The sequence below is a fragment of the Piliocolobus tephrosceles genome, chromosome 4 (assembly GCF_002776525.5).
Source record: "Piliocolobus tephrosceles isolate RC106 chromosome 4, ASM277652v3, whole genome shotgun sequence".
In the NCBI taxonomy this organism is placed as follows: domain Eukaryota; kingdom Metazoa; phylum Chordata; class Mammalia; order Primates; family Cercopithecidae; genus Piliocolobus; species Piliocolobus tephrosceles.
This window is the reverse complement of record NC_045437.1, coordinates 147,725,260-147,753,224: the sequence shown is the minus strand read 5'-3', so window position 1 is coordinate 147,753,224 and position 27,965 is coordinate 147,725,260. Positions and strand designations below refer to the sequence as shown.

General features: G+C 41.5%; 1 protein-coding gene across 7 annotated transcripts in view; it reads left to right on the top strand.

Annotated features, from left to right (window-relative positions):
- Positions 1-27,965, top strand: part of ARHGAP26 (Rho GTPase activating protein 26) — a 469,263-nt gene that overhangs the window by 241,280 nt on the left and 200,018 nt on the right. For all 7 annotated transcript variants that reach the window (XR_003309454.2, XR_003309455.2, XR_003309456.1 and 4 more), the window contains one exon: positions 7,388-7,424. Coding sequence is in view for 4 of the 7 variants with exons in the window: in XM_023187730.2 (XP_023043498.1) it covers positions 7,388-7,424 (37 nt within the window). In the remaining 3 variants the exon portion in view is untranslated. The remainder of the gene's footprint in view (positions 1-7,387; positions 7,425-27,965) is intronic.

Sequence of the window (27,965 nt, the reverse complement as noted above, 5' to 3'; positions counted from 1 at the left end):
TCCTAAGACTGGGCATGGTGGCTCATGCCTGTAATGTTAGCACTTTGGGAGGCCGAGGCGGGTGGATTGCCCGAGCTCAGGGCGACACAGTGAAACCCCATCTCTACTAAAGTACAAAAAATTAGCCAGGCGTGGCCTGTAGTCCCAGCTACTCAGGTGGCAGGAGAATCACTTGAACCCAGGAGGTGGAAGTTGCAGTGAGCTGAGATCGCACCATTGCACTCCAGCCATGGTTGACAGAGCAAGACTCTTTCTCAAAAAAAAAAAAAAAGAAAAAGTCCCTAAATTTAGCCTGTATTAGTGTTTGCCGAACATTCTAATGCGGTGCTCAACTGAGAAACCTGCCACACAGTCTTTGGCAACCCTGGCCAGTTCTCTCTGTATGTGCTGATAGGTTTTAGGAGGGGTGTTTTTTGGGCATCCTAAAATGTCTCAAGCTGGTTGTGGTTTTTAATTACTGCCACACTTGCATTAATTGGAAGTTTGTAGAATTCCTGTTATGCTTAAATTGGGTGGAAATTTTGTTATTACATAATGGTTGCATTGTTGCCATTTTAATTACTGCTTAGCCTCTTCTGAGTTCTTTGTTAATTGGCAGGCTATTTTTCCTCTGGAAAGCAGGACTGGGTGGAGAAGCTGTATGAAGTTGTGGTTGAGTACAGACTCTAGTCTACTGTGCTCTGCCTAAATCAAATCCTGGCTCTGTAATTTGCTAGTATGTAACCTTTGGAAAGTTAATTAACCCATATGACACTGTGAAATAGAGGCAGGTGTAGTACCCCATAGGCTTGAGGATGAAATAAAATCATTCATTTAAATGCTTAGTATGCTGCTTGGCACATAATTGATAGTGAAAAAGTGGTTGGTGGCAGGTGGCTATTTTTATGTTTGATTGCTATTTTAAAAAAGATTAAGAACCATTGATCTAAAAGTTGACCTTACATTATCTCCTTTCCTTTCCCTTCATCTCTTAGTTTCAGTTGGTTATATTACATTGCCAACAAGACCAATGCCACAGGGTCCCTCAAGCCATTTATCCCGTAGGGGATATATTTCCATCACCAGAAAAGGCTTTTATTTATTTATTTATTTTGCTTTTTAAACACAAAGTGGGAAGAGAAGGAAGGAGGAAAATAACAGTGATGATGATGAAAGTTAATCCTTATAAAATGTTCAACAGGCCATAGAATTTACATTCAGTGCTGTGTTGAATACTGTATATCTGTGATTCCATTTAATTATTACAACAATCCTAAGAGGTGGAGAGTGTTAGTATCCTCCTTTTCCAGATGGCAAGACTGAGGTCTAGGGATCATAACTGATGTGCATGTTAGCCAATAAATAGTAAAGTTAGACTTTGAACCTAAGCAGTAGATTACTACAAGTCTGTCACCACTGACAGAAACAATGCAAAAGAACAAGCTCTTTTGACTCTAGTGATGGACCCATTTTGTCACACAGAGGGGATGAGATGATATTCGACGGTGTGGAACCAGTCTGTTGATTGTTTTAAGATGTTGACACATTGCCCTATTCAGTGTGTCTCCACATTGGTACATCAGGGGAACATCCAGGTGGGAGGAGATTAGATATCCCAGGCTACTTGAAGTAGACCTCAGGGGATCATAGGGTTTGGATGTGCATTTGGGTAAAGATGGTGTGGTTTAGAGAGGAGCATCAGTTTTAAACAAATTTACTTATGAACCTATTTTTCCAGCATCTTTATTTTGTCCAGATTTTGATCCAAAGTGTGGTATGGCTAAACTCTAACACAGCTGTGTGTGAAAGGGAAAAGTTACATTGTTTTGTCAAATTTTTGCTTTACTTATGTCTTTAATTTCTACATTTGAAAAACAAACCTCTCTGCTTTCTCAGTACGGCTTGGATAATGGTAATAAAGGTACTCATAGAAAAATTCTGGGAATCCAAATGACTCTGTGTATTCTCTGTTAATTCTGTAGGGACATGTAAACTGAATTGGCTCAGCAGTGAACAGAATTTGCTGCAAAATCACATCTTGGTGCAGAGGAAGCATATGAAGGCTTTCCTCGCCCTCCTTTGATTTATTAAATTGTACTTTCATTGCAGCTTCTGGGTAAGGACTCAGAATTGCAGTGCCCTGTGATTTGTATCAAAGAGCTACTCTCCACCCCTGGTGTTTATCGTCAGGATCAAACCCTGTGGTTCAGAGAGAATATGAAGTGTCACTTCTACACTAGATGCCAGCTGTTTGCATGGGTTAGTGGTAAATACTCCAGGCTAGAATCAGAAGGCTGTTCCCAGTTTCATTTTCTTTCTGACTCAGAGCAAGTTCTTCCTTCTGTGATTCACCTGCCCAGCTGCCCACAACATCTCACCTTTATCATCATCATCATCGTCATCGTCATCGTCATTGTCGTCATCATCACAATGACTTATTGATCATGTGGTTAGTGGTTAAGTGCTTGGTGTCTGGAGACAGACCGTGGGAGTTCCTCTCTGGACTCTGCCCATTTCCAGCTGTCTGACCTTGGACATGTGACCTAACTTCTCTAATGCCTCAGTTTTCTCATCTCTGTGACAGGAATAATTAGGCTGGTATGAGAACCGAATAAGACAGTGCACACAGAATGCTTGGCATGGTGTCGGGCACATAGCAGGGCTTTTGTCATCGTCATCATTACTAATTTCTATCTGTCCTAATTATTCTTTAATGACTCTTAGATGGTTCCTGATAAGATAAACACATGTAATTTCTCTCTTCCAGAAGCATATACTTGAAAATAGATACTTGTTGGCATGGATCTTTAACAAATCTTCATATACAACGGTCAGCAGAAACTAGACTATACCTACATCAAAGTATGTAAACCCAAAGGAGACAATATTCCCAGGTTTTAGAGTACTCTAGCTAAGCAGAACAGGTAGAGGTTAGCTGAAGCTGGGTTGTTGAAGGTGCGTTAACTGTTTCAGTCTTCTGAGGAGCCATAAATCAGGGCATTGTTCAGTGCCTGTTGTCCACTTGGGTTGCTCCTGGAGAGTTGGGTTCTATTCTGTTAAGATAGATACTCTCAAGAGGCTTACCTGAAAGCATATAAATTTGAAATTGCTAATCATAAGACAAAGCTATGGTCAAAGTGACCTTTCAGGACATTGCTCTTGCCTCTGAACCTCAGTCTGATACTAGTGGGCAGCTATGAGATCTGTAGAAGAAGGATAACCCAGAGCAGACCGACCATTTCTAAAGGGTGAATTAGATGCTGTTAGCTTCTGTCAGTATACAAGAAGGCTCATAAAATGAGCCATAATACCAACCACTGGAGGGACTTGGTAGTGATATACATTTGCCACTGCCTAGAAAGGTAAAAGGGAATTATTGGTACATCCTTTAGAGGCAAGATAGAATAGTACACCACTGACCAGCTCTATGTCCTTACACAAACTGTGTAACCACTCTGGGTCTCAGGTTCCATATCTCTAAAATGTGAATAATACTAGACCTCATCCATGTGGTGGTTGCAAGGATTAGACGTTGCCATGTGTGGCACTTGGTGAGTGCTAGGTAAACAAAACCATCCTGCTTAGTGCTGTGACTGAGCCAGCATCTGGTTGCTTCCCCACCCTGGGCCTTCTTTGTTGGGCCCTGTAGTCACAACGTCCTGGTAAGCAGGATTTGTTAGCTTCATTTCAAAACTCATTCTCCTTGGCTCATTAACCCAAACCAGACAGAGATTAACGGCCTGGCCTCAGAGGAGCAGGCGGGTACATGTTTCTGGTGCCTTTGGCTCATTGATGATACTTCTCCAATTCAGGGAATGCTTGGGTGTTCCAGGAAGGGATCTCCTGAGACCCAGGAAACATTGAAAGACAGTAATTTGGCACAAATTCATCTCCTAATTAAGGAGGGCTGGAAGTCCTGCATTTTACTATTCCTTCTGGATTTTGCCGGCTATAAATAGAAGCAAGTTTCCCTTGGATAGAATGTTTGAATTTACTGGGAGAAATGCAAGGATCAAGGATGGCTGAAAAAAAAATACTTGCCGAAGTGTGGTCTTCTCTACTGTATTTCCCTTGCCCAACTTTCCAAGGTTAGTGAATGCCAGTCACCATGGATCTCTGGTCCTAGCTATTACACTGTGACCCATTTCACTCACAGGTCACAAGGCTATGCAGGATCGGATCGCTGCCCCTCTGCCCTATCCTCATCTCCTACCCCTCTCTGCATTGCACTGATTGCCAACCACACTGGCCTTCTTCCTTCAAATGCAATGACTTTTCACCTTCGAAGGACCTGTACTTTTTGTTGGCACTGGCCCCACATCTTCCCAAGGAGGTCCCCCTCATCAGTCAGGCCTGGCGCAAAGGTCACCTCTTCCGAGAAGCATTTCCTCACCTAAAGTCCACTATACACCCCCGCTTTTTTTTTATTTTAACTTTCTCCAATGTGCTTATCAATATTTGAAGTAATCATATTTGTGCATCTGCTTATTTCTGTTTTCTTCACTAATTGGAAGGTTTTATGAGAGCAGAGATTACAGATGTCTAGTTCATCTGTATCCCCAGTACCTGGAACATCGCCTGACCATTATAAGCACACAGTAAATATTTGTTAAATGCATGGATAAGTAAACGAATCGCAAACAATATGGGAAATTACTATTTAGGAGGTCTTCAAACTTTTCAAAGCTGCTATGCCCTTGTTCAACAACCACATGAGTAAAATGGATAAAAGCCAAGGGAGGGATCATTTGCTCTTAGCCTCTCTCCAACCCCTTTGGCTGTCCTTGTTTGTGCAGGTGCTGTGGGGCTCGATTTGGAAACCATGGTCTAGCTCAAGTTCATTTATATAGATGATAAAGATGCTGCTGAGGGAGAATGGGCCACTGTGTTTCCTCTTTTAAGTAGAAATTACACAATCTCTATGTCAGCCTCCACCTAGACTTAGTGGTGACTTTTGCCCTCCCCTTAGATTCCTTCAATGTCAAGCATTTCTTTTCTCAGTAGTAGAGTCCAGAGCACTTGCATTGTGTTGTGCTGTTTCAGTATATTTCTTTGGCACAATCTCGTTTGATGTTCACAGCATCTCTGGCTGAGTTAGTCAGGAGAACCTATCATCACCCACATTTTATAGATGAAGAAATTAAAGTTCAGCAAGATGAAGTTACCGATGGGGAAGCCCAGGCCAGGATCAAAATCCTTTGACTCCTTATCTCTCGAACTTTTAGGTATATACATTGATGTCTTTTTATTCATTAGACAATCCTCTTTAAGTACAGAAACCTCTTCCCTTTTTCCTAATCTTTCTGACCTTTAATAAGTGGCCTGGTAGCTTTAGTTTTCTTTAAACTAATAATAAAATAGGGTGATTTGTTATATTTAGAGCTTGACAATTCAAAGACCTTCTTGGGTGACTCCCTCATTTTACAGATGAGGCAATAGATGGCCAGAGAGGCTAAGAGACCCAATGACACAAAGCAGCTAAAGGGCCAAGTGGGACCTCTTGACCAGCCATTCTCCGTCATATTTCTTAAGTAAAAAAATCCCTTTCTGGATTTAATGGTTCTTTTCAGAGGTGGTTGCCTTGGTTTCTTTAGGGGTTAAATAAGTGGTTCTCAACTGAGAGTGGCCATTAGAATCACTGGAGGGAGATATATATAATTATATATTTATAAATATATATATATAATTTGTTATATATATTAATATATAATGGAGGGTGAACCACCAGGCGGTGCTGTGGGCGTGTTGGGTTGGCCCCAGTTAATATAATATATTAATATATTATATATAATAAATTATAATTCTATATAATAAATTATAATTATATATAATATATAATTATATGTAATATATAATTATATATAATATATAATTATATGTAATATATAATTATATATATTATGATCAGGTTCACCTTATACCTTTCTATATCTACAGAACCTTAATAACCAGAGAAGGGCTTGGGTTCTATGATTTTTTTCTTTACTTAATTAATTTATTTATTTTAGATGGAGTCTTGCTCTGTCGCCCAGGCTGGAGTGCAGTGGCATGATCTTGGCTCACTGAAAGCTCCGCTTCCTGGTTCATGCCATTCTCTTGCCTCAGCCTCCCAAGTTGCTGGGACTACAGGCGCCTGCCACCACGACTGGCTAATTTTTTGTTTTTTAGTAGAGACGGAGTTTAACCATGTTAGCCAAGATAGTCTTGATCTCCTGACCTCATGATCCACCCCCCTCGGCCTCCCAAAGTGCTGGGATTACAGGTGTGAGCCACTGCTCCCAGCCAATTTTTTTCTTTTCTAAAGTAGAGGTTTCATCTTATTTAATTATGACAGCATATCAGGGATGGGCAAACTGTGACCCACAGACCAAATCCAGCCCACCACCTTCTTTTGTAGAGCCCATAAGCCAAGCATCATGTTTACAAACAAACATCTACAATCGACTTTATAAGGAATACTAACTTTGAGCACCGATGAAGCTAAATATCAACCTCTCTTAAAAAAGAAACAAAACATTCTTCTGATTCGTAGGCTTGCATTTTAGAAAATCATACTCAAATATTATTAGATTCTCGATTTTGTCAAAAAATGTATGAAAATTTGCTTTCTATCTTGTAGAAGTAGCTACATAATGTCATTGATTTTGCCTCTTGGCTCACAAATCATAAAATGTTAACATCTGACCCTTTGCAAGAAAAACTTGCTGACCCTTGCAATATGTCATTGTCTCTTTTATATTGGGCATTTTCTTTTTCTTTATTGGGGTACTTTCCCTTTTTATGATTTATATTATTTAAGGGGTTTCTATGGAAAATATATATTCTCCTTATAACATTCAAATTTCTAGAAGTATGTAGAGTAAAAAGTAACAGTTCCCACTCCCCAGTATTAACAGTCAACGTTTCTGATGTAAAGATCCTGACTTTGCCACTAACTAGCTGTGAGACATTAGTTAACCCCTCTAGGCTTCATATTCTCCGTCTGTGAAACAGTGATAATAACAGCTCCTGCCCAACAGAATTGTCATGCTGATTATTTCAGATCGTTCATGTGAAATGCTTAGCACATTGCCTGGTGCGCAGTTCATGCTTAACGATTTGTAACTAATTTTAATTTTTTTCTCTTTTCTATTTATGTACGCATATACATTTACTTGCTTTCTTGAAAAGGAATTTTTTTTTACACAATAAAGTTGCACAGATGATTCTGATGCACACACACTTAAGAAAAGCTAAAGTAAATACTGAGAAGTAGATAATTATTGAATGGGTTCATATTTGGGAGCCAGAAATTACTTTCTACTTCGTGGCACAAACTAGGGAAAATGAGGAAGATAATGGTTTTCTACAGTGAACCTATAGGGTGGTATAAAATGCACACAAGTGAATTTTTATTTTTATTTTCCAGGTCTACAACTCGAACAAAGACAGCCAGAGTGAAGGGAGTAAGTATGATGCTTGGGTAACCTACAGCCAGGGTTGGGAGTGGGCTTTGAGAAGTTGCTACTCCAGGCGTGAACCACCAGGCGGTGCTGTGGGCATGTTGGGTTGGCCCCAGTTCCCGAGTGCAGTGGGACATGCCTCCACCCCAACTTTCCACCGGTGACTCCGCAGGGATGGTAAGTAAGCCTGGCTGGCAAGGCTGTAGTGACACCTTGCATTGAAATAATGTGTCACACTTTACAAAGCATTCTCGTGTACATTATCTCCTTTAATTGTAGGTCTTAAGACTATAGCTCATCATCACTTAAAAGTTACTTAATACAGTAATACTCAACTGCCCGAGAGCCTTATCCTGTGGGAAAGCCAAAGTTGCTTTTGCCTCCAGCACGGTCTCACTCAAAGGACTGGATAGGCAATAACTATATTAGATGATTTCTTAGTAACTCTGTTTTCTCTGTGGTCTGTTGTGGGAGGAAAGAATGGAGATGAATTCTATGGTAACATTCTTCTCTGCTGGAAGTGTCCCTGGGCAGCCTCTGTAGACCATAGTGCATTTGCCCTGCTGCTGCCTGTAAGCACTCTGGTTAATCATGATTTCCAAGGGTACCTGTAATCTTATAAAGGCAACGGGATTAAAATGAACCTGCTACTGGTAGAATGTTCGGGCTGATTATCTCCTTGGTGTATGGTAGAAAAAACAAAATCCTTCCAGGTTGCTGCAACAGTACAAAGGAAATCCTGTCACCTTGCTTTGTAAAATCCACTTGAGAAAAAATTTAAAGGTAGCCCCACTGTGAATTCCAGTTGTGTTAGGAAAATCAGTGGAACAGTGCCTCTCCACGTGGACCAAAGGATGAAAGTGTTTTTTGTTTTTTGTTTTTGTGTGTGTGAAAGTCATTATAGGACAGAGAATTTTTCCCCCTTTCTTTCTCTTCAAAGTATAAGTTTTACGCAGGAGTTGTATATAAAATATTAAGTAATTTGGAATGTCTGCTGTGGGTAGGTTGAGAGGCCTTTTTTGAGAGGAAAAAAAATGTTCCCCCTCACCTCCAAAAAAAAAAAAAAAAAAAAAATGAACAAGGGAAAAATTTCAAGTAAATAGGCAAGGAAACAAAGACATAATTCCACACCCTACCCCACTCCCAATTAGGTATGATTGTTTTAGAGCACCTGAAGTCAACTCTGGCTAACTGAGGCAAAAACAACAGTGACAATAATGAAGGAATATGTAAGGCTGTATGGTAGCTCGTAGTAAGGTCGGAGGAGCTGAAAAGCGAGGCTTGAGAATAGACGAGTTCTGGAGACCCAGGAACCCGGTGAGGAAGGGACTTCTGGATAGTACGATAGAGCTCTAAACTGTTTGTAGTCTTTGCCTCCTTTCTGAAGATTGAAATTCCCAGGCATCAAGTTGGTCTAACTTGGGTCCACCCAGGGGAAAACTGTACACTTTGATTGAAAGTTTCAAGACTGCTGCAAAAAAATGGGAGTAGGGTAGTTTCCCAGAGGGAAATCAGGGAAGCCATCAGGACCAGAGGGAATGGATGCCAAGTAGGCTACACTAACAGATACTCACACCTGGCCCCTCCTGGGACACACTGTAATAAAGTACCCAAAAGTGGTGGGGGAGGAGAGGCATATGAATGGAGACCTCCACCCACACTGGCCAGAATTTTACTTGTAACTTGTGACCTTATGAACCTACATCTCTCTATTTGGGATAAATCCCAATAGATTTGAAAGACAACCATGGTTCTAGTAGTGGGCATCCCAACTGGTTCTGATATTTCTTAAGGCATTTTGAGAATATGCTTTTGGAAACCTGAAAAAAGTGACCACCCTCTAACCCCGCAATGGCTTGTCCTAAAGAAATCATTAGAGTGCAAAGATAGTTTGTATTTATTTGTACAAATAAGTTTGTTGGGGCATTGGTGAAAATAGCAAAGAATGAGAACCAATCTAAATACCAAATAGGGAGCTGGCTAAATAAATTAAGGAGTAGTACACAGCCTTTACAAAGAACCAGAGAGGGCTGGATATTTTTGCAGAAATTGTGTTGATAGTATGTTAATGATTGAAATTTTAAAAAACTAGGCTATAGAACAACATACCTAATAACATGCATTACTTGACCTCCCTCGAGAAAAGAATAAGACAAACAATTTTATTTTGGAAAATATAAACAGTTGTGACATTTTGCTTTTTGCATCGCATTATTCACAGAGCAAAGAGAGTTGCTTGTCTTGGGTGTCTAATGATCCTTCAATCATTACCCTTTCATCTAGCACATAGGAGATAAAAAGATGGATTAAAAAAATTGGTCACTTTTGCCGGTGCAGTGGCTCACGCCTATAATCCCAGCACTTTGGGAGGCTGAGGCAGGTGGATCACAAGGTCAGGAGTTCGAGACCAGCCTGGCCAACATGGTGAAACCCCATCTCTGCTAAAAATATAAAAATTAGCCGGGCATGGTGGCACACGCTTGTAATCCCAGCTACTCAGGAAGCTGAGGCAGGAGAATCGCTTGAACATGAGAGGCAGAGGTTGTAGTGAGCCGACCCAAGATTGTGCCACTGCACTCCAGGGTGGGCAATAGAGTAAGACTCCGTCTCAAAAAAAAAAAACAAAAAAACATATATATATATATATAGAGAGAGAGAGAGAGAGAGAGAGAGGCTTTTTCAGGAGTCATTTAAATAGGAATTCTTTTTTTTAGGGTATTGATTGATTTCCAAGCTGGCAAGCCAGTGTAATGGTCTGGTTTAGTGCTTCCTCACCCTTTTTTGGACCCTTTCCCACATGGTGCAGGTTCTTAGCTTGCCCTCCTTGCTAAGGTTGTTGTACTGTATCTCTTGATTGCAGTAATTTGCAATTTAATCCAAACCCGTAGGGCTCATCTACCACAGGTGGCGCTAATGCTCTGGGTCTTGATTGTTCTGCCACACTCCTTCTGTTTGTGTCACAATCTAAACTCTTTTAAAGATATAAAGCCAATCTGATATGAATTTAAGAGTGAGGCATTGCTCTTCTTAACCAGATTCCAAATGTCTAGAGTCCAAATTCCAAATGTCCAGCGTTTTCCTTTCTAGGAAATGTTTTGGTGGGAATTTCAATGCAAACATTTTATCACAGAGCCAGAATGTTTTGAAGGAGCAGATAGCAAAAGGGAATTTCTGAATTCGTTGCTTTCATCTTGAAGTTTCTCTCAGGGCATACGGTGCCTGTGGAGTATAAGACAGGGTCATAAGTAATGTCTGTCAGCTGCTGGTATTTTCCAAATGACCCAGTTGCCAGGGATAGGATGGCAGCTGATAAATATATGTACATTTCTTTGCAGAGCCTTTTCTTCTTCTCTTTTTAATGCTCTGTTTGGATCTCAGGTTTAGAGAGTTGAATTCATCACACTCCCCTGTTCATGGCACGTTATCAGCACAGGTTTCTTGATTCATTCATTCTTTCCTTGTGTTTCATTTTATTCATTCCGTTTTAGTTCTTTTTTCTAAAATGTGTGTCTTTTATCTTCCTGTGTTCTTAATAAATGGTGTGTGTTAATAAATGTTCTGTGTCTTGTTTTATTTCTTATTTTGTGCCCTCATCATTGTGTTAGGAGCCTTTCGTATTCCTCTGTGTCTTTTTATGCTGTGGCTTCTGATTACTGCATAATTTGTGGTACGCAGCACTTTGTATCCGTTTTTGTAGAGATGTACTCCATCTCCTCATGCCTCCAACTCCTCATCACCACTCCTCATGCCTCCAACTCCACACCACCACAGTGTACATCTTTGTACATGTCTTCCTGTGTGAGAATTCCTCTGGGATACACCCACCCAAAGCATTGCTGGCCAAAGGCTATGCATAGACTTCATTTAAGCACTCTCCTGTATGGTTCTCCAGAGTGGTCGATCTGCATTCCCAGCAACCCTATGTGCAAATTTCTCCATTCCTGCCAACTCTCACCAGTACCCAGCTCTCTAATTTTTTGCCAGTCTGATAGGTGTAAAATGATAGCTCATTTTTGTTTTAATTTGCATTTCTCTGGTAATTAATGAATTTGAGCATCTATTCATATGCCTGTTAGTTTACTGGGTTTTGTCTTCTGTTAATTGCCTATTCATGTCCTTTGCCCATTTTTCTATTTCAGTTACCATCTTTTCTTTTTGAACTTTGTAAAAAGTTCCTACTGATTCTAGATACTAATCCCTTGTTAGATTTAGCCAGTTTAAATATGTTCTCATCATCTGTTAATTCGTGGTATCCTTCTTTGACTATAAAGTCTTTAAAGCCTTTTTATGTATTCAAATCATCTCTTTTTTGCCTTCTGGTTTATGATTTTCAAGTTATATTTTGGAGAAGGCCTTTATGACCCATGTCACAAAGATGTGTACCTATGTTTTCTTTTATTGGCTTTATTATGAGTGTGTCTTTCACATTTAAGTTTTGAATCCAGCTGATTTCCACCACGGTATGAGATATTCCATGAAGATCCATTCTTATTTTTATCCACGGGAAGTGTTAGTTTTCCTGTCAATATCCACTAAGCTACCTATTCTTCCCTTGATTGATTTGTAGTGCCGGTGTTCTTGCATTTTAGGTTTGCATATTTTAGTTCTGTCTCTGAGCCCTTTATTCAGGTTTTTTGTGTAGCTGTTTTTGTCCCAATACCTCTCTGTTTTTAATAATAACTTGGAGGCAACTCTTAATATCCACTTATTTAAGGCTCCTCTATTCAGTCTCCTTTTTGAGGTTTGACTTGGGTATTTATGAGTCTTTATCCTTCTGTATAAATTCTAGAATAAGTTTAAGAAGTTTCTCCCAAAATAAAATTTTTCTTTGGGATTGCATTGAATCATACAGATTATTTGGAGGCAGTTGACACCTTTGTAATATTGAGTCATGTCTTCCAAGGGCTTTGAATGTCTTTCCATTTATTCAGACCACCAGCGTTTTTTATGAGAATTTTCTTTTTCTGCTTAGAGATCATGTGTGCTCCTGGTCAAGTTAATCCCTAGATACTAAATTTAAAAACCAGTATTTTATTTTTGCCAACCCTGCTACCTATGGGGACCCTTCCTGGGTTTGCTTCTAGAATGTCAGGAATCTGTATCAGTGACACCAGATTCTTTAATTGGTTAAACTCTTACCTAATAGAGAAGGGAAGGGGAAAAGGGAAGTATAGGTAATAAAGAAGAAGAAAGTATGATTTTGTTCTTCTTAAGCTTTTTTTTTTTTTTTTTTTTTTTTGAGGAAGTGATCACTGCCAGTGTCAGTCACCTAGTCCTCTGATAGCTGTCATTCATTCACCCCTTTCATTATTACAGAGAACAAGACTGCCCTGGGCAAAAACCGTTTTTCCCATCTCACTCACTGCAGCCCCGTTGTCTTTTTGTCTTTTTGCTGTTCCCTACCTTTGGGTACAAGATAGGGAATGTCTTTAGGGAGTTATAAGATTTACTCCCCAAAGACTATGAGAATTCATTCATTTTTCTTTGTAATGAGTCCAGGTTGGAAGCAGGACGAGGACGAGAGGCCTGTTCTCAGCCCAGGCTGCTATTGTCCTGCTGTCCCACCTGAGAGAAGGTTAGAAAGCCGAGAACTTGTCAGAGAGAACACACCAGTCCAGTGCAAGGGAGTAAGAGAAGAGCAGGCTCTCATAGTGTGAGTTGGTCTTTTCCAAGTTTGACGTTTTAAATTACAAATGTCACTGCCTACTTAACTCTAAAAAGATTAGCTTGTTTACAGGAATGCTGCCCTCCCACTGCTTCTCCAACTGCTTAAAGGCTGAAGTCTGACAGATTGAGGCAGAGAGGGCTCAGTCTCCTAATCTAGACTTTACAGTGCCACTTTCCTCGATGTGGGTATTAACTTAGATTCCATAGGTTAATCGGGTTATGTTGAAAGGAATATGCTGAAGTTGCTGCAGGCATGCCTTCTCTTGCACATCAGGACCTGGCTCAGCGCTGGCCATCTGGCTTTTCAAAATGGCATTGTGTGGTTCACTCCACTTCTCACTCTTGTTCAACATTTTCCTGTTACTCCCACCTGGATCTTGTGCTGGATGAGACCGCAGGAGCCTAGGCTTCCTGTAGCTCTTCCTTCAGTGAATGCCTCTAGAAGTTCTTGGACTCCTAGCTTCACGTGATCCTCCCATCTCATCTTCCCAAAGTGCTGGGATTAGAGGCATGAGCCACCATGCCCAGCCTTCTGGGAGTTCCTAAGGGCAGGTGGCACTGAGATATGTGAGTACTGAGAGGTAAGGACACTCATAACTAGAACACATGTCTGTCTCTACCTTTAAAGCTCATGTGATCTGCTGTGGAGGTTCAGACCACAGGGAAACAATAGACAGATGGCCCAGTTACATCGTGTGGGTGTACGTTATATTCATACCATCTACAGAAGTGCCCAGGGTGCAGACTACATGCCCAGAGCTCATGGATTTGAGAGTGAGCTCTGAGTGGGATTCCGTCTTGGTTAAAAACACGTAAAAAATGGAAATTTCCTCCTTTCTCTCCTCCCCAGAAGAAGAAAATATAACACTTCCTCTTTGCTTCCAAGTCTTAATCCTTTGTTTCCTTCCGGTTTGTTTTTAATCTAGTGTTTTTATAAGAATCGTTTGTATTTGAATAAAAAATGCTGAAGAACTCACTGCAGTTTGCCGATTTGTCATTCACACTGGGAGGTAGGGAGAAGAGCAGTGATTAAAGAAGGAAATAGGAACTCATTGTAGAATATTACAGAAATACAGCAAAATATTTTGAAACATTCAGTCAGAACTCATTGGTAATATTATTCCCAGAGATATTTCCTTTTTACCTTTTTTAAATGATGTCTTGTTTGTATTTTGTTAATGTTGGTATGAATTTTAATTTAACTGGCATTACATTGAATATACTTGTTGTATTCTGCTTTAAAAAATTACAGACATTTTCTGATGTCATGAAATGTTTAGAAGTATCATCTGTCATGATTGTTTAATATTCTGTCATAGGACTATATCTTAATATGTTGAACCATTTACCATTGTTAGACTAACGTTCTTTCCAGGTTTTTGGTATTATGAACAACCTTGGCCTATGTTATTCATAATAGCTTCAAAAGTTGTTAATTTCATCAGCTATTGGTCTTGTACATTAGCCTTTGTACATATCTCAGATCATTCTCTTTGTGTAGATTCGGCCACATGGATTAGAGAGAGGGTTTGCATGGAGGATTAAAGTGTGGCTGGTGTAGAATAGCATCCTGGGTGTAGAACATGGGACAGGTGCTGCGCCTCTCTAAGCTTCCATTTCCTCTTCTGTAAAATGGGGATAATAATACCCCTACTTCATAAATTGATTGTGAGGATGAAAGTTCGGCACATTAATATTTGCACATTAGTTGGTAAGTGCCTAATTACTCTTGATTATTACTCTTATCTTCTGGCCAGGCCAGTTACTCCCACTACAAAAGGAAAAGGCCACTGGAAAGTTAAAGCCAGCTGGATTGGTAACACTGCTCTTGAAGGGAGGAAGACAACCTGCTACTGTTTCTCAGTCTTGGTGCTTTATGAGTGTTCATTTAATCCTCGTTCCTGTATCTCTCAAAGTGGGGTATGCACACTGCTGGTGGTACTCTAGGTCATTTGAGAGAGTATATTTTAAATTACCATTTAGATTTCTATATTTATTTTAATGTGTATTGCGGGGAATGTAAGTACTCTTAAATCCCCTAATTTTATTTTATTTTATTTCATTTTTTATTTTATTTATTTTTTTGAGACAGTTTCGCTCTTGTTGCCCAGGCTGGAGTGCAGTGGTGTGATCTCGGCTCACTGCAACCCCCGCCTCCAGGGCTCAGGCAATTCTCCTGCCTCAGCCTCCCTAGTAGCTGGGATTACAGGTGCCTGCCACCGTGCCTGGCTAATTTTTTTTATTTTTAGTAGAGATGGGGTTTCACCATGTTGGCCAGGCTGGTCGTGAACTCCCGACCTCAGGTGATCCGCCTACCTCGTCCTCCCAAAATGTTGCGATTACAAGCATGAGCCACTGCACCAGGCCAATCCCCTGATTTTATAAATGTTATTGCTTAGCACAGGGGTCCACTTTCTTAGTAAAGAGCTGGATAGTAAATATTTTTATTTTTATAGGACTATTCAACTCTGCTATGGTAGTGTGAAAGCAGTCATAGACAATATGGAAATGAGCAGATGTGGGTGTTTTCCAGTAAAACTTTGTTTACAAAACAGGCAATGGGAAATTTGGCCCAGGGACTGTAGTTTATTAACCCTTAGCTTAACACAAGGTTAAGTTTTTAAAATTAGTCTAAATAGGATGGCATGCGGTTTTGACAGGGAGCATGAAAGTGTCACACGATGGGCTGCCATTTGCACAAATGCTGTTCACGACAACTGAGTTTTCAAAGGAGCTCACAGGCTTAAAGAGGTCAAGGGAGCACAGCTGAGAAATAGTGAAGCTCATACTCAGACCCTAGCCTGCGTGATCACCAGGGTCATTTTTTTCCGGTGACTCTTCATATGCTTGAAATCTTTGATCTGTTCTGCCGTCCTGTTCATATGTGGTCCACCCAGAGGGACTGGAAGGAATTTCATCATCTGACTCCAACATCTAACCCCTCTAGTTCTTTGTGACTGAGGGGCCATCCCATATTCCCTCTTAGTGCACCACCTCATTAGAGCCCTTGGTGGTTCCTCAAACACCTGTGCACAGTGCTGGGTGCACAAGGGTCACACATTTCACTGACTGGCTTCCCCAGGGTCAGACCCTTAGCCTGGCCCACCTCTCTCCCACAGGGCAACACACCATAACGCTTTATATGTTGTTTCTGTACATCCACTCATTCTTCTTTGGGCCTTCATTCAGAGCAAACTCCCTGATGGTGTTATATTCAGGTTTGCCTTGTTTTTGAGGACAAGATTGAGAACCAGGAGAGGAGATGGGGAGGGACATCATTACCATTGCTCTGTTTCCCGTTGTTGTGCCTCTGATTGTACATTTCCTTCATCTCTGTGCTTTAGCTTCCCTTGATCTGTAAAACAGAAAAGGAGATTTAGGCTTGAAAACTGTAGGGAAAGCCTTGATGGGATCGCCTGGGCCACTGTTTTTAAAAGGCTTCTAAAGCCTTCAGCCATTACCAAAAATCCACCGTCTCATGAAAGCAGCAGAGGGCAGAAAAGAGGATTTTTTTTTCTTTTGCTTCTAGTCACCTTTGGCCTTTTGCTGTTAGAACACCCACAGTTGAGAGGCAGGAGGAGGCAGCCACCGGTAACCAGGATCCTTTTGGGATCAGAGCCATCCAGAGGCTGCCAGGTCTCTACTGGTCGGTGGCTTATAAATAGAACATTTCCCCTTTTAAACCTGAGAAGGCTGGAAGGCATTAATGGGCACAGTGGCCTGGCCTCCTGTGCACTGGCCCACGAGGCAGTCAGCTGAGTGCAGCATCCCCTCCAGCTTTCTCTCCAGGCCTGCCAGGTCTGAGCTGATAGAGGACAGACACTCTCTCTCCCTCCCTCGCCTGCATTCCTTCCAGCCCTCCTCCCCACATCCTTTTTCTTTCCCCTTTCTCCCTTCTCCTGTGCATGCAGTTTCCGTGGCCACCACTTTCATCTTCTGAGCCACAGTCAGGCGAGGTAATATAATTCTAGTTCTCCCTAGGTGCTGACTTTCTACACCTCACTTTTCATTATGAGTTGCCTGTGCAACACAGTTGCTGTGGTGCATTGAGCTTGAATTATATTTAGTTGAGCTGTAATACCCCAGCTCTAGAATAGCCCTGGCTTGGAGGGCAGGGGGCTGGAGAGAGAAGAAGGGGCAAGAACAGCTCGTTTTTGCAGAAATTTTATTATTTGGGTTCCCAGCTATTTTGTTTGATGAGACCCTGGCCCCCAAAGCTAGGACTGGTGGTGGTACTCCTTGGACTTGCCTGGATAGTCAGAAGCCTTTCTGCTTGTCCTAAAAGACACTTAACAAATCCACCCTCTCTCTCAGCTAGCTTTAGACTGGCAGATGCAGCCAGTGTATGCCTTTGCCATGGCCTAATATTCCCCTTTCCCTCAGTGACGTGGGCTCTGTACTGACAGCAGGCTGCAGCCCGAGCAGGTGTGAGCCACCCGTTGGCATCCCAGTTTGGGCTTCAGCCAAGAGACAGTGAGCAGGCCCCTGGCTACATCTTTAACCCCTAAAGCCCAGTGCAAGGGGTTATTGAGACAGAGACTAAAAGATTTCCCCCACTGCCACCGAGTACAGGCTTCTAGTTATTGTGGTTAATGTTTATTGAGTACATACTGTGGAGTGGGCAACGTGTTCACTGCTTGATATATGTGATGTCATTTCATCCTTCTAAGAATCCTATGAGCTAAATGCTATTATTGACCCCATTTACAGATGTGAGAACTGAGACTTCATTCTGAGGGCAAACTTGGTCACTCCCTGCACTGATCAGAGTTGTCAGAGCCTGCAGCTCACATTCAGCATGTAAGACTGAGCAAAGGGTAGAGTAGTGCTTAGAAGTGTTAGCTCTGGAGTACTCCACACGTGGTTTGAAATCCCAGCCTCAAGAATTACTGAGTGTGTGATTTTGAGAAATTAATTTCTCCAGGCCTCAGTTTCTTTGTCTGAAGTTGGGAATAGTTTTAATAATTAAGTCTTGGGTTTTTTTGGAAGAATAGATGAGATAAGGATGGACATCCTTTGCTCAGTGGTGCCTGGTATTATCAGCAATGATTAAATGTTGCCCTTTATTCTTCTTATTACCAATAATGTCATCATTATCCGAAGCCAGAACCCATTTATGTAAAAGCATGGCGCTGGATGGTCTGTTTAAAGTTCCTCCAGGCATTGCCTTATTTGATTTTCGCAACACCTGCATCTTATATGTGAGGGGAATGGGTCAGAGAGGTGAAGTATGCACAACTTACACAGGCAGTTTGTGGAGACACCAGGGCTCAAATCTTAGGCTTTTGATTCTGAATGCTCTCTATTTCCCTGCGCTTGCCTGCCTCAGAGTTTACTGTGACCAACAAATTGTTCTTAGAGCATTTCGAGGTAAGAGGACAGATAGGTAAAGGTGGGAAAGTGACCTTGATGGGCAGAGGCAGTTGGTTCTCTGTTTGAAACACTTCCACCCTCAGAAAGCTGGTGATGATCTCTTTCGGTTGAGAAATCAGTGCAAAACCACCGGGCCTCAAGGCAGAAGGGAATTGAGGCCACTGTGTAATTCATTCTCAGGATGTCCAGATCCCCATGTAGGAGACAAATGGTCCTGATTAAGCTGGTTGGTGTTACTGCAGTGTGCATTAAGCCTTGCTCTTTCGCTGCTATTCTGATTTGGAATTTTAAGGTGGACTAGGAGATTGCAGGAGTAGAAACCCACAAAGAAACACTCCTTCCATGCCAGGCAGAAGTATAGTCCTCAGCCTGTGCTATGCAAGAACCCACGTGCTGTCACCTTGGATGCCTGTCTTTTGCCAAGAATTGAAACAGTCTTTAGAGCCTCCCTTAACTATGGCTGAGAGCTTGTAGGTTTATTCCCATCCAGGCAGAGATTTTTGTTTCTGTTCCTGCTACCTATTTTACTTTACCGTATGTCTCTTTCAGCTTATTTTTCTGTGTGTTTGTTTTCAAGAAACAATGAAAAAAAAAAAGATGCCTTTGTATCTGGTAGGCTAGGGAAGAATATTCTGACTAGCAGTATTCTTGCTTTGAGGTCAGGGTATGAATGAAATCTCTGTCAAACCTGTTTGTCTCATGCTTCCAACTGCAGGGGCCCTGAACTCTAGAAGGTACCAGTATATGCAGCCACCTGTCACTATTCGAGGCTCCTGGAACATGGGGACTTTTGGCCTGTCGGCTCCTGGTGTTTCAGCTGGTGAAAACATGGATTGTATTTATTCTTTCAGGAAATATTTATTGAGATTAGGCATGAACAGGGCAGATTGTCTCTGCTCTTAGGGAGCATATACAATGAAAAGAAATCGACAACAAAGAGTAAACAAGTAGACAAAGGTATAATTTCTGGTGGGGATGAGTACTCTGCAAAAATAAGGACCGGTGGATAGATGATAAAGGAGAGGGGAGTGATTTTAGATACCTAGAGCAGGAAAGGTCTCTCTAAAGAGGTGACATTTGAGAAGAAACCTGAACAAAGGGAGGGAGGGAAGCGTGTCAAGAGTGGGTAGATGGGTGTTGTTGATGGAGTGAACAACATGTGCAGAGACCCTGAGGTGACGTGAGCTACTCGTGTCTAGGAATATCAGGAAGGACAGTGGTGCCCGGATGGGAGAAGGCCCTGGGTGTGAGTGGTCAGGTAGGATGGGGCTAGACCATGTGAGGTCAGGAGATAAGACTGCATTCTTAGTGTGAAGAGAAGTCACTGGAGAGTTGTGATCAGGTGCATGACATAAGCTGACATATGTTTTTAAAAGATGACTCTGGCTGCTGGTGGGGAATAAACTGTGCGAGGGTGGAGGGGAGAAATTGAAGCAGTTGGGAGTCTGCTACAGGCAGTCCAAGCAAAGGATGATGGCAGCTTTGATCAAGGTATTAGCAATGGATATGAAGAGTAGTTAGATTCTGGATATGTTTTTAAGTTATTAGTGACAGGATTGGCTAATGGATTGGATGTGGTGTGTGAATTGGATATAGGGTATGAGAGAAAGCAAAGATCAAGGATAACCTTACTGGAAAAGAATATCTTACAGGTAGAATATGGTCCTCTCCCATCTCATTCTTTCAGCCAGTTTGAACATAGTGCCTGTTCGGGGACACATTAGGACTTGAGCTCCCCAATTTATTATTTCTGTCACCTTCATGATTTTTTTTTTTTTTTTTTTTTTTTTTTGAGATGGAGTCTCACTCTGTCACCCAAGCTACAATGCAGTCGTACAATCTCGGCTCACTGCAACCTTTACCTTCCTGGTTCAAGCGATTCTCCTGCCTCAGCCTCCCAAGTAGTTGGGATTACAGGCACCTGCACTACGCCCAGCTAATTTTTTTTTTTTTTTAAGTAGAGACAGGGTTTCACCATGTTGGCCAGGCTGGTCTTGAATTCCTGACCTCAAGTGATCTACCACCTGCTTCAGCCTCCCAAAGTGCTGGGATTCTGGGTGTGAGCCACCACACCTGGCTGACTTTTTTTTTTTTTTCAGTTTTAAATGTTTTATTCAGTGATGGTAACATCTAAAAGACCTTCTTCCCACAAAATTGCAATTTTTTCCATATTAAATGTAATATCCTACAGGGTCTTAACTTTTTTTTTTTAATTGTGAGAATTTTTTTTTTTTATTATTGTATTTTAAGTTCTAGGGTATATGTGCATAACGTGCAGGTTTGTTACATATGTATACTTGTGCCATGTTGGTGTGCTGCACCCAGCAACTCGTCAGCACCATCAACTCGTCATTTACATCAGGTATAACTCCCAATGCAATCCCTCCCCCCTCCCCCCTCCCCATGATAGGCCCCGGTGTGTGATGTTCCCCTTCCCGAGTCCAAGTGATCTCATTGTTCAGTTCCCACCTATGAGTGAGAACATGCGGTGTTTGGTTTTCTGTTCTTGTGATAGTTTGCTAAGAATGATGGTTTCCAGCTGCATCCATGTCCCTACAAAGGATGCAAACTCATCCTTTTTTATGGCTGCATAGTATTCCATGGTGTATATGTGCCACATTTTCTTAATCCAGACTTTTTAAATATATATATACTACTTTTATTATTAATTTTCTTACTGGTTTTAAACCAATTCATTCCTTTTTTACCTCAGTTTATTTAAAAAAGAAATATATTATGCTATGTGTGATAAATCAGTAGACTTCTAATATTCATTAAAATAAATGTATAACTGAGAAATGTTTGTGATTTGTGAACCTCTTGGAATCATCCCATATACCAAAGTGGCACAATCCAGCATTCCACATTAAGATGCACAGCACTGGCAAATAGTTGTTGTCCAACAGGAAATGTGGTATAGATACTGGCAATTGACTAAAGTAAGTCATTTTTGTTTGTTTTTGGTGGTAATCATTTTAATTGCTTAGTATATACTACAATGTTTTTCCAAGTGGGTTTCTCGCATGTACTGATGGATAATTGCCGGGAGAGGGCCCAAAATCTGCATTTCTACAAGTGCACTGTTGTTCACTGGAGTTGAGAGCTGCCACTGGAATAGAAATGGCAGGATCCACAACACTTGATCCCCAGCTCCCAGTTCCTTTCTGACTATCTCCAGCAGAAAGCAAAGAGTAGAAGAGGATGAGCCCAAGAGTCAGACTGAGTTAAATAAAATCTTGGTTCCACTACTCGCTAATGCTATAATCTTACAGAAATTCCTTAACCTGCCTAAGCATAGGTTTCCTTTCTACAAAATAGGGATGATGATGATGATAAGAAAATGATGCACCTGTAGCTCAGAGCAATGTAGTCTGTGCTCAGAAAGTGCTAGCCATGGTTATCATTGCTGTTGTTACCACTTAACATGAGTCTGGCTTTCCTCATCATAAAAACTTAGCAGAGATATTGGGAAAATCAAATAAACTATAGTTTATTAATTTATTTTATAAACTGTAATGTATTATCCCTCATTACACTCATTAGTGTGAAAACATAGTAGTTATGAGTAAGAAGAGTAGCAACACTTACCCCATGGGATTATCATAAAGATAACATGAACTTGAATATGGGAAGTATTTCGTCAACTGGAAGGTTTTTCATTCAAATATGAGGATATAGTAACATCCTAATATTTGGTAATACTAGGTAATATTGGTAATGATCATTTATTGAATACCAAGTAAATCCCAGTTGCTATACATTTCGTTTGACCCTCATAGCATCCTGTTGGGTTACCCCCATTATACAAATGAGGAAGGTGAGCCTCAAAAAGGTGAAGCTAAGGTCATATTCAGCCAGAGGTGGCTGAGGCAGGGTTCTCATCCAGGTCTGTCTGGCTTTATAGCTCATTCAGTTTCCACTACATACACTTCTGTCTGTGTGACTTTAGTTAGTATTAAAGTTAGTTCATGCTCCCTGAACATACCAGCCAGGGACCAGAGAATAGTCTGGTGTGGGGCACAGGAGGCAGTGGAGTGGGATGGTGCATGGGGTTCCTTGGAGTGCTGATCTGGGATGAAAAATTGGATGTGGGTAACCCCCACAATAGAGAATGCACACCTGGATAATTAAGAATCAGTTGGCCACCTTTCCTGGGCCCCACTGAAGCTTCTGAGAGCTGTCACCATGAGGACAGCTTTCCAGGGGCCATAGCCCAGGGAGCCCTGGCAACTCTGGGGCTTCATATGATTAGGGGAAAACACGCAAGCCCTTCTGGTCTTCCTCTGTGTGTGTGACAATTGAAAATTATTCTTCAGGTGGAATTTACGTTCATTTCAATGTGGGTGGTTTTCTCAGTGGCTTTTAAGGGTGCTGAAATTGATTAAATTCAGAATGAGGGAGACCAACCAGACTCTCTAAAGAGCAAATCACATTGGAAAATTGAGTAAATTTCTGTGATGAGAACATGCCCCTGAAGTGGTCTGCTCACAGCACCTCGACAATTTCCTGTATCCATCCATCCATCTGTGTTAGAAATCCTTTACTTCTCAGTTTTTTTGTTTTTGTTTTTGTTTTTTAAGAGGCAGGTTGCTCTTAACCTCTGTTAAGGCACTCTGTTGCTCAGGCTGCAGTGCAGTGGCACGATCATAGCTCATTGTAACCTCAACCTCGTGGACTCAAGCCATCATCCTGTCTCAGCTTCTTGAGTAGCTAGGGCCACAGGTTTATGCCACCATGCCCAGCAAATTTTTTTTAACCTTTTTGTGGAGATGAGGTCTCACCATGTTGCCCAGGCTGGTCTCAAACCCCTGGCCTCAGGCGATCTTCTCGCCTTATCCTCCTGAAGTGCTGAGATTACAGTAGAGCGCCAGGGTGCTCAACCTCAATCCTCTTGTTTTTATGCATAACCTACAGTGCTTCCAGCAAATTTCCATTTCTCCAACAAAAAAGGTTTGGTTTTGTGTTTTTCTTTTTAATCAAAGGAAAATTGAATCAGTTTCCTGGGGAAAAATTTCAGTCAAGGAAAAACCTGTTGAATATCAGCTTTAGGGACAGTAACTCTTTCTAGTTCATGCTGAGGCTAATTCAGTAGATTAGCTCCTCTCCTTTGGATGAGGATTTCTCCCCCCAGGGTTTGGTTAGAATTCCAGGGATGCAGGTGTAGGGTAGTTTGGGGACATGTCCTAGTGTGCTGTTTTTATAGACTATATATATGTGTCCATCAGTTGACTTATAGTATGGAAAGTTTTCTTCTATTTAGATTGGGTGATTTGGCCACTTCTTGCCAGATTTCTTGGTTTTCTGAATACTGAAGGTTGGAGTTGAGCAACAGCAGGTCAGTGATTTTCAGAAGAGGGACTCTTGAGCCTGAGGAGTCAGATCTCATGGGTAGCATGAAGCTCTAGCAGAGAATACTTGTGTTTTCCAGGGGCTCTCTTGACCCTCAGGCCTCAGGCCCCTCTTGACCCTCATTTAGATGGCCAAGTTAGTGTAAAACGGAGAAGCCCTCCTCTTGGCCCCAGCTTCACACCACATGCAGCTCAATGATGATAATGCCTTGATGGACAAAATGCAAAAGGTCTAAAAGTGTCCAGGAAAACCTAAACTTGCTTTCGCCTCCTATGTTTCATGGCTTGACTTGTGCCACTTTTGTTCTTCCTTTCTCTTGGGCCCAGTGGTATGCCTGTATTGATACAGGAAGGAAGGAAGTGGTTAGATCAGCCTATTCATTTCTTTCTTTAACCTTTATATCATCACACAAAAAAATGAGAAAGCGGAGGACCAAAGGTTAAAAGGACTCATCTACTCTCATAGGGTTTATATCAGTTGAAATTGAAAGGTCATTTTGACACACTGCCCTTAGGCCAGCTCTCTCTACCATTCATTCACTAATTTACCTATTCGTGTATCCAAAATGAAAAATGACATGCGCATGCGCACACTTCCAGTTCATAGCCAGTCCTATAGTTGATGGTGAAAGAGAGAGCTGTAGTAGCCAGTGAAGTAAATATACCTGGACCATCGCCCTCATGAATATGTATTCTAGTTTGGTAGACATTTTTCGCAGAATCCCACATATCAATGTAAACTTACAGTGGTGCATCATAGTCTGAGAGAGGCTGATGGTCCTGTATCCGAGTGCACAATCGAGGCTTTAACCTAGGTGGGAAGGTCTGGTCTGGGTGAGTTTCTTGAGGAAGGCACGCTTGAGTTGGGAGCCAAAGGGCTCCCATGCGAAATCCACAGTCTGTGGTGGGAAGAAAGCATGGTCAGTTGAATGTTCTTGAAAGACGGCCAGTGTGGCTAGGTGCTCAGAGCTGGGGCAGTGGCCCCTGAAGAAGCTGGAGGGCCAGGCAGGGCTCACTCACACAGAGCTTTGTGAACAAGTAAGGATTGGGGTTATTCTCCCAAGGGCAGTGAGGTGCTGCAGGGAGGTGATATGCTCTGATTTTGTCAAGACCATGGGGGCTGCAATATAGAGGGCAGACAGGAACAAGAAGTGTAAGAAGACCAGCCAGGAGGTTAATGCAGTCATCCTGGCAGCAGATGATTGAGGTGGGGACCAGGGTGGTGATGGTGATGATGGAGAAACTTGGACAAAATTGAGGGGCATTAGAAGATACAACTGAGGGACTTGGTGATAATTTGGATATAGGAGGTAAGAAGTAGGAGTGGTGCCCGGGGTGATACTTGTGATTTTGTTATACTTTTCCCACCACCTACGCACCTCATTTTTTTTTTTTTTTTTTTTAATACCTGGGAAGAGCCAGGGAAAAGTATCTCAGGTGAGGTCCCAAAAGCTTCAGGGCATGATGGTGACCTTATGGTTGTATAGCAGTGGCAGTTATGCTATAATCCAGGTCTGTCTCCCTGGCCCACCAGCCTCCTCCTTTTATTTATTTTTATTTTTTCAGATAGAGTCTTGCCCAGGCTGGAGTGCAGTGGCACAATCTTGGCTCACTGCAGTCTCTGCCTCTTGGATTCAAGCGATTCAAGCCTCCACCTTTTAGACAAGAAAATAATTTGATTATACCTTATAGTGTATGATTATACCTTATAGTTGTTCTTTTAATCCCTTTACAGTAAGACAGCTAGTCTCTGGATGTAACCTGCCTCCCTCCTCCCGGGGTTCATATCCTAGGCATGATAGCCCAAGGCATCCTCTTCCCGCTTCTGTGGTTTTCCCTAAGATTCTTCAAGGTTACTGAGCATAAACCCACCTCTCCTGTGTTCACATGTTCTCCAGAGAACTTTGAGAAAATGGGCTTTGCTACCCTAGCATGCTTCTTTGTCTGAAAGGAGACAAAGCAACAAGGCTTCAAAGGTTGAAATGAAAGTTAAGAGGATGGCACATTTCTAACCTGGGAGGCCAACCTGGATATTTGGTGCAGGCTCTGCCAGGATTCATGATGAGACAACAGTTTGGGCGGCCTCTTGTGTACACTGAGCAGAGCTGAACCTGAGGCTGAGGGAGGGAAGTAAACCAGCCGAAGCCTCAACTGCAGGATGGTAGATGTTGGGCCTGGGAGCCACAGGTCCTGCGACAACTCATCACAAGTCAAATTAAGGGACTAATGCAAGCCTAGTAGATATTTAATGAGAGATTATTGCTGGAGATTATAAGGATACAGAAATTGCTAATAAATCCCTGACCTTTTCTGAGCCTTGGCTCCGTGAAAGAGCTGAATCACCTGCTTGAGGGGATTAAGGACAGCCGCCTCCATCTGGCGGGCCACTCACACTTTTTCTGTCGTTAGCAAACGCGGCTTGGTAGTGATACTGTTCTAAACCTTTTAGTGGGAATTTGCTTTTCAGACTAGGAGATCTCAATTAACTTAGATTATGTCCCTGCTGGGCAGAGATCAGGACTAATGATCTGGTTATGTGTGCACTATAGTCCTTATCACATTATGGTACTTGGTCCTTGATAAATAATAAAACAGTTGTTAATTATGAGTAATCTAATCATGATGTCAGCAGGAAACTCAAGTTGATGAGAGTAGAAATCAAGCTCTGTGTGTGTGTTTGTGTGCATGCGTGTACATGTGTGTTTGTGAAAGAGAAGAGACAGAGATGGGGGTCCCCAGGCAGTGGGCAGTGTGATAATTTACACTAGTTCCAGTTTAGAGGTTTAAAGCAGTCATTGCTAACCTGTGTTTCTTGAATTCCTTGTTGGGGAAACTGTTGTTTGAAAGAGATTCCATTTCTTAACACAGCGTTATCTGTTTATAGACTGTAAATAATTATCATCAATATGCAATTTTAATACATTAGTGGCTAACAGAGTTATCTTGAACTCATAATGTTTGACTTTGCAATATGTAAATATTGTATCCATTTGAACTTAGACAACTAAGATAAACTGAGAAACACTGGATTACACATATCATATGTAAGACCTTTATGTATAACATCTGTGTAAGACTTATTCCAAGAAAAGGAGTTTGCTGGTTTAAAACAAATTGGAGAATCTCTAACATTGGGAAAACCAAAGGAGGAACATTTATTCAGAGATTGAATGTGGGGTGTTTGCTTTGCCATTTCCCAAAAGAAGTAATTGTAATAGTGGGTAAATTTGTGATTATTTTCTGGATGTATTTGGCAGGGTCCATTTTATTCTTTTCCATTAAATATTATTTACCTAGAAAAGGATCCACTTCCTACAGTGCCACAAAAAAAGGTTCAAGGACTGATTTGCCTCTAGAGGGTTATGTCCAGTAATTGGGCTGATGGCTTTACATGTTTGTACATTTTGACCACTGGGGTCATCACTGTCAGATCCTAGGTTATTTTCAATTTTTCAAAACTTTTATCGACATTCAGAGGGTAAAGAAATAGCCTTTGTCTGGGGCAGAAGTTTGTCGATGCCTAGAATAAGACCATGTTCACAAGCCTACTCTTAAAACATCCAAGTTCAGAATCCATGTCTGCAGCTCCCCATAGCACTGTGTAAAATGGCAATTCTTTCTCTCCCAGACTTCTTCGATTCTCATTCCTATGAAAAGATGATCTTAAGCACCTCTCAAAAGAAGAACTAAAAGGCTTCACCAAACTAATGAATCGTAGTTATAAACATTTTGGAAAACTCCTTTAGCGCAAAAAGTAATTCCCCATCTGACAAATGCTATCCGGTAGGCTCTATTGTGACTACTGTATAAAGGAATGAAAATCCTCCCTGCACATGAAAAGATTCCCAACATTATTAGTCATTAGGGAAATAAAAATCAAAACCACAATGAGATACCTCTTGACACCCACTAGGATGGCTATAATAAAAAAGACAATAACAAATGTTGGCAAGGATTAGGAGAAATTGGAACCCTCATACAATGCTGGTGGGAATGAAAACTGGTGCACCTGCTTAGAAAACAGTTTGGCAGTTCCTCAAAAAGTTAAGCATAGAGTCATTCTGTGACCCAGCGATGCCACTCTTAGGTGTATCTCAAGAGAAGTGAAAATACCAATTCACACAAAGACTTGTACACAGATGTTCATAGTAACATT